Source organism: Cariama cristata, unplaced genomic scaffold, assembly GCF_000690535.1.
Source record: "Cariama cristata isolate BGI_N322 unplaced genomic scaffold, ASM69053v1 scaffold18923, whole genome shotgun sequence".
NCBI lineage: Eukaryota > Metazoa > Chordata > Aves > Cariamiformes > Cariamidae > Cariama > Cariama cristata.
In genome coordinates this window covers 2169-12203 of record NW_009606912.1, presented here as the reverse complement: position 1 = coordinate 12203, position 10035 = coordinate 2169, and the positions used below count along the sequence as shown (strand labels likewise).

At 38.6% G+C, this 10035-nt stretch overlaps 1 protein-coding gene across 1 annotated transcript in view; it reads right to left on the bottom strand.

Annotated features, from left to right (window-relative positions):
- The window catches only part of LOC104158801 (zinc finger protein AEBP2-like), a gene marked incomplete at its 5' end in the record, with an annotated part of 15795 nt that extends 8675 nt beyond the window's left edge, over positions 1–7120 (bottom strand). Inside the window, 2 exons of the mRNA XM_009696546.1 lie at positions 6291–6415; positions 7014–7120. Of these exons, the coding sequence (XP_009694848.1) occupies positions 6291–6415; positions 7014–7120 (232 nt within the window). The remainder of the gene's footprint in view (positions 1–6290; positions 6416–7013) is intronic.
- Between the last annotated feature and the right edge of the window lie 2915 nt (positions 7121–10035).

Below are 10035 nucleotides of genomic sequence, written 5' to 3'. Positions count from 1 at the left end.
GGTTCCCCGCGGGGCACGCGGGTTGGAGCAGTCTGTGCCTGAAGGGCTGCACCCCAGGGAAGGGACCCACGCTGGAGCCGTGCGTGAAGAACTGCAGCCCATGGGAAGGACTCACATTGGAGAAGCTGGTTGAGAACTGTTTCCCAAGGGAGGGACCCCAGGCTAGAGCAGGGGCAGAGTGTGAGGAGTCCTCCCCCTGAGGAGGAAGGAGCAGCAGAGACAGCGGGTGATGAACTGACCCCAGTCTCCATTCCCTGACCCCTGCCCTGCTGGAGGGGAGGAGGTAGAGAAATTGGGAGTAAAGTTAAGCCCAGGAAGAAGAGAGGGGTGGAGTGAAGGTGTTTTTAAGACTCAGTTTTATTTCTCATTGTCCTACTCTGATTTGATTGGTAATAAATTAAACTAATTTCCCTGACTTGAGTCTATTTTGCCAGTGACAGTAATTGGTGAATGATCTCTCCCTGTCCTTATCTCGACTCACAAACCTTTCATTATATGTTATTCTCCCCTGTCCAGCTGAGGAAGGGAGTGATAGAGCAGCTATACACCCACCACAGTGTCTGATATACTGACTTTCTAAAAAATATTGAAGCCTCACACTAGAAGGTTTTAAACCAAGTTGCCATGAGATATGACAAGGGCCATCCAATGGCCTGAAGTTAGAGAAGTAATAAATGAAGTACAGTAATGCACAGTTCCTTCCAAAAGGAGGAGGTTTCCATTAGTAAGCCCTAGGTTTTAGGATCTCTCCTTTACTATATATTCACAATTCATCTGGAAATGGGATTGGAAGGCAGAGTGAGAAAATCTGCTTTTGATATCAGGCAATTCAAGATAAACTGAAGGAATGCTCCTGCAAGAGCTGCAATAGGATGTCATAGTGGGATACTGTAGATAAATGACAGTAAAAAAATTTTTTTTTCTTAAGTAATCTTTGCCAATTAGACAAAGTTTAACTGACTCTTGTATCAAAGAATACAATATGGTTCTTTAATTTAGGTATGTGAAACATTGCTAAGACTTTTCCTCATAAGTCTCAAGCCATACCCTCAACACGATATAACTTTTTGCTAAATTTGGAGCAGGGAGGAAAATCCTTTTTTTTTTAAATAACAATTTAGAAAGCACTCCTCCAAGCCCTTCCAACTTTAAGATTTAGCTCTTGCCCAGAATCCACGCTGCTGCTTCTGCAAACTCAGTTTCTTTGCTGTAGAGTGCAGCACCTGTGCCTGGAACCAAATAAAGGTAAGCCAAAGCTCACTTTACATGGCAAACAAAACTCAGTTCTCATCCACTTTCCCATTCAAAACCATGTATCTTCTTCTACAGTCCAGCTCATTCTCAAATTAACCTTCAAGTTTTAGGGAGACACCTGTGTTCTCTCATGTAATGTAAGCATCATGGACACCACGTACTGAAAAGTTTACCAGTGACATTTTAAAATGTTAGAATTTGGACACAGTAAACCGGCTACACCCGAGTTAGAAGGAAGTTACTCTCCCAAAAGTCCTCATCCTATCTAAAACTTGAAGAATACGAACTAGGAAACCATACAAAATACACAAGTCACAGATGCATATTAAATCTAAGTACTAGTTAAAGCAGGGGTTGCTGTCACTCTATCACATAATCAATAGCACTGCTTCAATAGGGATTTACAGTGTAATACATGGTGATTCCAGAACTTCACAGATCTCTCTGAGAACATCCAATATCATCACTTGCATTTGCCAACAGTGGGAAAAAAAGTACAGACAAACTCTGACATTAACGATTTCTCATTTTCAGGAATATGCAGTACAAAATTTAGAGCTCTGCTGTCTTACCATCATCACACTGAAAAGTGAGGTATTTGTAAAGACTTAAAAAAAGGCAACACTGATGTGTAAAAGAGATTCAGAGTATAAAATTTAGGGCAATTCAAATACTGCCTGAATTATACCACTGCAAGTACCATTCTCTTATTCTAGAGCCCTAGTAACATCTCCAAGTAATCAGTGCTAAACTAAGGGCTTGAAACAGCTTTCACACACGCAGAGAAGTTTAATAGGAGGAGAAAGTAACTTATAGCAGTAGAAAATTAAAAAAAAATATATTTTGTAACAAGAGTTAATCATATATAATACATGAAAGCTATGAAAGTTATAGCTAGGACGCTTTCACACAGAGAGATATACTTGTATTCAACGTCAATTTTGCAGACCTTTTCCCCATATCATTGCCTTATCTGGTCCCTACTAAATAATCTATACTCAATCTGAGCAATTCACTTGTTTTAGACTGGGATGAAAGATCCTCTCTCCATATATGGAACAAGCCTATTTTTGTTTAACATCAAAGTAGTATGTTACCATTCTGTTAGGACATGTCAGAAATCTGGCATCTATAGCTGCCATTGCTTTTTCCCACATGTATTTTGAAATTGTAAAATTTAAAGAAGTTTTTATAAAAAGTTTCCACTTTTATCACAATTAGTGCAATGAAAATCTTAGCATATCCTAGGCAGGCTAGAGTCAGAAACACAGCTATGGTGCATACAAATGCAAAATTGCAAATATTTTGCAAAAAAGCAATTGAAAAAATGATTTGCTATTCTGACACTAGTAATCAGAGATTTATGGTCAAGCCTGCAAAAGTTAAACTGGAATGGAAGAAATCTAGGATGTCTGCAATAATGATCCACTGAAGATTTCAAATTGTTTCATAAAGAACTTAAGTTCATTTAAATTTTTCATTTAAAAATATAATTCAGCCAGTAGATGTATGCTCAATACAGCTTTATTTGAAAAAACTCTTACTATACCCTCAAAATTTCACGCACTGTCCCAGAAACAAAAGGGAAATTTAATTTATCTCTGTGAAAGAAATGTGCAAATTTGTCTCAAATCAGAAATGGAGTGCTGCTGACCTCTTCTGGAAAAAGAAAAAAATTCACCCCATAAATTAGTATGCATCTTTCTTTATTCACTTACTGTGTTTTAAAGATTTCAAAACACATGTAACTAGTATCAATACATGTGACCGCTGAACTGAAATATCTAAAAAAGCTAAAACGAGTGAAGAACAGTTTAGTATTTAAATATTTTAGAGAATTAATAACAGCCACTTCAAAAAGCTAGGGAGTCGGGGCAGAGGACAGGGTAACCTATAAGAGGCATTTTTTAGTCAGTGTAGTATCTGTTCTTTAGGTTAAATGGAAATGCTTGACTTTTTCCATCTGAAAATTCAGAGAATCAGAGTACTAAGAATTTGACTCCAATAAAACAAATTAAGCAGAAAAAAATTCATAATGCAGTCAAAGGTGAACTCTGGATGGCAAAAACATTTATTCAAAAAGGTTTTATTGATAACTGCATTCTATAGCTTTCCACATCTATAAAGAAAACGATGTGTTAAAAAAATATATACAAAAATAACAAGTGCCTTTTCATAGGAGATGAAAGGTATCTACAGTGACTGCCTAGAAATTCTTCATGTTAGTATTTTTTCACTAGGATATCCATCCTCTAAAATACTGGATGGTGCTGACATTATCCTTATGATGCATTAAAAAAATAAACCTACATAATTTATGTCAGTTTTCAGACAGCAAGACAATTTTATCTTCATATTTTTCACCTTTCAAATTGATGCCCCTGATAATTACACATTTTTTCTTCATCTGAAGGTGGCCCACACAAATCGTATTACGCTATTCAGACAGTCACCATTCAAGTTCAATGTCCTAATGCTTGCAAGTTATGCAAAACGTGGTTGCATCCGAAGTGACCATTAGCTCAGTATAACAGCATACATGCACAAGACTGCTTCTATTCCACATTTTCTTTTCAAAGCAGAGTTTAGGCTGAGTGTCTTCAATATAGCTGATGTGCAGGGGAAACATAGTGACAAAGGATGAGGGAAAGGCTGAAGTACTTAATGCCTTCTTTGTCTCAGTCTTTAGTAGCAAGACCAGCTCTCTGGATACTCAGCCCCCTGAGCCAGAAGACAGGGAGCAGAACGAAGCCCCCATAATCCAAGGGGAAATGGTTAGCAACCTGCTACACCACTTGGACATACACAAGTCTATGGGCTGGATGGGATCCACCCAAGGGTACTGAAGGAGCTGGCAGAAGTGCTCATCAAGCCACTTTCCATCATTTATCAGCAGTCCTGGCTAACCGGGGAGGTCTCAGTTGACTGGAAGTTAGCAAATGTAATGCCCATATACAAGAAGGGCCAGAAGGAGGATCTGGGGAACTACAGAGGTCTGTCAGTCTGACCTCGGTGCTGGGGAAGGTTATGTAGCAGATCATCCTGAGTGCCATCACACGGCATGTACAGGACAACCAGGTGATCAGGCCCAGTCACCATGGGTTTATGAAAGGCAGGTCCTGCTTGACTAACTTGATCTCCTTCTATGAGAAGGTGACCTGCTTAGTGGATATGGGAAAGTCTGTGGATGTTGTCCACCTGGACACTGTTTACCACAGCATTCTCCTAGAATCATAGAATCATAGAATCATTATGGTTGGAAGAGACCTCAAAGATCATCAAGTCCAACCGTACACCTGATGCCACCCTGTCCACTAAACCATGAGAAACTGGCTGCTCATGGCTTGGATGGGCGCACTCTTCACTGGGTAAAAAAACTGGCCAGATGGCCAGGCCCAAAGAGTGGTGGTGAATGGAGTCAAATCCAGTTAGTGGCCGGACACCAGTAGTGCTTCCCAGGGCTCGGTACTGGGGCCAGTTTTCTTCAGTATCTTTATCAATTACCTGGATGAGGGGATCCAGTGCACTCTCAGCCAGTTTGCAGACACCACCAAGTTGGGTGGGCGTGTTGGTCTGCTTGAGGGTTGGAAGGCTCTACAGAGGGATCTCGACAGGCTGGACCAATAGGCTGAGGCCAAGTCTATGAGGTTCAACAAGGTCAAGTGCCGGGTCCTGCACTCAGGTCACAACAACCCCATGCAACCCTACAGGCTTGGGGACGAGTGGCAGGCTGCCTGGCAGAGAAAGACCTGGGGGTGCTGGTTGACAACCAACTGAATATGAGCCAGCAGTGTGCCCAAGTGGCCAAGAAGGCCAATGGCATGCTGGCTCATATCAGAAATAGTGTGGCCAGCAGGACTAGGGCAGTGATCATCCCCCTGTACACAGCACTGGTGAGGCTGCACCTCACGTACTGTGTGCAGTTTTGGGTCCCTCACTATAACAAAGACATTGAAGTGCTGGAGCGTGTCCAGAGAAGGGCAACAAAGCCTGTGAAGGGTCTGGAGGGCAAGTCTTAAGAGGAGCAGCTGAGGGAGCTGGAGGTGTTTAACATGGAGAAGACGAGGCCGAGGGGAGACTTTATCACTTTCTACAACTACCTGAAAGGAGGTTGTACCCAGGGGGGTGTCTCGTCTCTTCTCTCATGTAACAAGCGATGGGACAAGAGAAAATGGCCTCAAATTGCAACAGGCGAGGTTTAGATGGATATTAGGAAGAATTTCTCCACTGAAAGGATTGTCAAGCATTGGAACAGGCTGTCCAGGGAAGTGGTTGGGTCACCATCCCTGGAGGTATTTAAAAGACATATATATGCGGTGCTTAGGGACATGGTTTAGTGGTGAACTTGGCAGTGTTAGGTTTACTGTTGGACTCGATGATCTTAAAGGTGTTTTCCAACCTAAATGATTCTATGATTTTATGTCCAGCATAAGCCCACACAATGGTAGCAGCACACTACAACAGGGTAGCAAAGAGCAGCACAGGGTTGGAATCTTAGAACAGTTCTCCCACTGGTATGACCTCTCCCACCACTGAGGTCTAAGCAATTTCAGATCTAATCAACCCCCTACCATCTAGAGTGACGCATGCACAGATAAGCTAAATGGACTTTTACCACTTCCTCCAAGTTAATTCAAAGCAATTTTAGAGCACATTCCTCCCTCTAACTCCATCTCCTTATAAATTATTCCAATAACCAGAGGCAAGTCTCCACAACCAGAGCAGTCTGTCTGGATAATCTTTCACATTAAAGCAAGCTGTGAATTGGAAGATCATCTGCTTTCCTCACAGCACTGTAAAAATCCATGTGGCCAGGAAAACTAGAATGAGATTTAAACACAGTAACAGCTAAACACCTGCAAATCTCCACTTGCAGCTGGTGCTCTATGCCCATAAAGTTCAGGAGTAATCATTTGGGAAAAACTTCTAATAGAGGCCACAGGTATTTGTAACAATCATCAGCCTTGTAGAACAGGACAAGTAAGTTTCATGCACATAAAAATCATCTTTTGTTTATAGATAATATATATACTTACAGTACTATGAAATACAACACTGTGGCCTTTTCCTAAACTTTCTATATGTGCTGAGAGGTTAAAGCAGATGGCTCGATGTCTTATAGCATCCAGTGTCTGCGCATCAAAGAAGTCATGAGGTCTTGCTAGAAAAAAAAAAAGGAAAAAAGTGATCCTCAGTGTTCAACACATTGAAAGCATTTAAACACATTCAAGCATGTAAGTAATCTGAAGTGTCATTAGTAAACTTTTAATTTAACCGAGAGGAAGAAATGACTCTAAGAGGGGCACAATTCATTTAAGTTTGGTCAAAACAGACTCCTTGTAGACAAAACGGCTATTTTGACAAACTGAATTACACTCACTCATTTTTTTTAAGTTTCAAGTTAATTCTATTCTTTGTTAATCTTCAAAATTAAGAATTCATTAATTTTGCTGAGTACCTCTGGGAACATCCATTGCTATCATCTCTTTAAAAAGAAAAAAAAAAGGTCCCAGCACAAAGAAACTAACCCCAGAACTCATTAATAAATGTGAGTTCTAATTTAATGCAAGAATGTGATGTTTATGGGAACCTAACTGGTCAAGTCACCCTTACAGCACAGTCAATAGCTCCAATATTACTGCTGTGACTTTTTAGAAAATAGTATTAAAAGTACTTCAAAACATGATAGTGCATGCAATCAACATCTTAAAAGCAGAATTATATCTATGCCTTATTTAACTTTGTTAAAAAGAACCTACTCTGATCTAATTTATAGTCACTAAAAACCCCAGCTATTTCCAGTGAATACTGGGATGCTGCAAAGAGATCAACAATGACACTGAAAACAAAACTACTCCGTACTGCACTGAAACACAACACAAATGATTAAGTCAGAATTATTGTGAACATACAGAAAATATTAGTTCGTCAAGAAGTTTTTGATCTCCAAGAAGTAATAATGCTGAATAGTTATGTGAAAAACTTCACACTGCTAGACATGTTTCTTCCTATGTACAAGTACTGATCTCATCAATACTTGTAAATACTTTATGTGCGGATGTCAAGAGGACTGGGTCAGATCTTTCAGTGGTGCCCAGCAACAGGTTAAGGGGCAATGGGTACAAACTGAAACTCAGGAAGTTTCATCTTAATATGAGGAAAAACTGAACTTTGAGGGTGGCAGAGCACTGGAAAAAGGTTGCCCAGAGAGGCTGTGGAGTCTCCTTCTCCGGAGATACTCAAAACCCACCTGGACGTGTTCCTGCACAACTTGCTGTAGGTGAATCTACTTTGTCAGGTGGTTGGACTAGATGATCTCTAGAGATCCCTTCCAACTCCAATTATTCTGTGATTCTGTGAAGTTGTCACTCCATGTTTTTTGGTTATTAGTAAAGAGATTATTTTCTAGCCAAGAAGCACCAACTACATCACATACTACACTTTAATTTATAATGAGTAAAGTGCAATTAACATCCATCTGACATCTTACAAGTAGTCTAAAACCAGTAGGCACTAATAAAGCCCTTTTCCTTTTAGAAAAGGACTTCTGTAGTTAAGTGTTTCTTGAACAGTAAAAAAATAATTTAATTCTGATTTGGAGTGTAAAGAAGGTCTATCAGTTCTACACTAAAAGTACTTTAACTAAAAAATAACTGCTACCAGGCACATATTTGCATACTGTTAGAAATACATCAAACAAATTTTTAAAAATATACCATATAATACAGTAGTAAAATTACATGAGCAAATAAAGTATGAATAAAAGTATTCAGATTTAAGCCTTATTTGAGAGAAGTAATTCTCTATATAACACACTGAAATTAAAACTAAGAATAGGAGTTCATATTACATTATCAACTATATATCATCCTGTGATCTGCAAAAACAGTGATTCAAAGTTCTGTTGTCTTCTTTTAAAACAATTTCTATATTCCTGTTTGCCAAGATCATCTATCCATTATTTCGAAACAAACTACAAATTCCACTTAAACCTAGTATTTGCTACTCTCCTAGGACTAATTGTTGTTAAGTATTCATTTGTACATTATGTTCTGTCCTTACCCTACCTCAGTTGGATACTGTCGATTAGGCAATCGTCTAACTGAAATGTTTTCTCACTGTAAGTGGTAACACAGAACCACAGCTCATGCTGCAGGTGGTCAGTGATGTAAGCACCTAAATATTTCATAAATAAATATGAGGGTAGAAGAAAGGGAGGGTGGAAAGGAAAAGACAACCCCAAATTTTTGCTTTTGGTTTCATACAGCAAATTTCTTCAGGATTTACTGTTGGGTAACATCCAACAGATACAGAAGAAAGGGCACAGTTCGTCAAAGGCATACGAATAGTTTTATATATTCTTTATTGTGTGTTAATATTGTCTTCTATGTAACTTAAATCTACTCCCTCAAAATTATTTTCAGAGTAAGGTATCTCCCTGCTTAATACAAGTTCCAAGTACACATCAATTACTTAAGTCAAATAAATTAAAATCCTCATACCAGTAGCCTACTGAATGAAATTCCAAGTCTTATGTAACTAATATAGTCTTACTGTAAATTCCATGAACAGCAAGTTGCCTTATTTCACATTTTTCCAGTGAACCCAATTATCACACTTGTTAATAACTATAGTGTCATCTTTGTTATTGGAAAAGCATTATTGTAAATATAATCTTAGGTTCCGCAAAATTCTTTGAGGTAGCTTCAGAATAGCAATGCTATGAACTATTTTAGAGCTACATACTTTATACCTCTAAATGACAGGCTACACTGAGCAGTCAATGTGTACAGGCTATCCAGAAGAGAAAGAAAGCTACTGACTGTAATCCTGAATTATTCTATAACATCAAAATTTATATGACAAATCAGACAGACTCTATAGCACCAGTAATGTAACCTGCTATAAGGGTGTCTATAGTAAAACATGCTTTCATCATAAAAGTACTAATTTCCAAAATTAAAAGAACACAGACTGTTTACAGACAGGAAAAAAAGAAATGCAGAACAGTTTAAGAATGGCAAGACGTTATGGAAGAAAGGAAAAAAAAATCAAGAGTTCTCTTTATAGTCTAAGTTAGAAGTCACGTTCTCATCACGTACAAAGCCACAGTAAGGTCTCCTTTCTTTATTTATGCATTAATGTGTCTCAGAAGGGTGTTTACCTTCAGATATAAAATACAGAGGAAGGAAACTTATTGACTTGCTGTATTTAAACTATTAAGAATTTATACATAAGGATGCTTCAACAGCAGCATGTATTAGCAATCAATTGCCAATAAATAATTAGTAAGCCACTTACACCTTGCAAAACAAGCCAGGGTCTAATCAAACCACGAGGAGGTAGAGAGAACATGTTGACAACATTTTTTTTTCAGGAGAAAAATTGTTCTGTGATGCAAAACTGTAATTTTTCATCAAATGATTACTCGTGAGTGATTTTAACAGATTGCACACTATCAAATAGCATCTTGCTTTACACTCGTTTGTCATAACTTCTTGTAACCCAACTTGCAGAGAACCTGATACATATGTTCAATTTCTCTCCCTCTGGACACTTTTAAAATATCTAAATATAAATCCATGTTTCTAGCTTTATATACTCTAGACCAAAAATACTTAATGCTGCTATTTTGTCACTTTGGCTTCTTAGATAAGGGTTTTTGCCCTCCCCCATTCTTCTTGTAAACACAAATATACAAACTTGCACACTTCATTCTTTAACTAAAACTAAGCTAAGAAACAGAACGACACACAAAATTGTATTGGCCCTTTGTCAAGT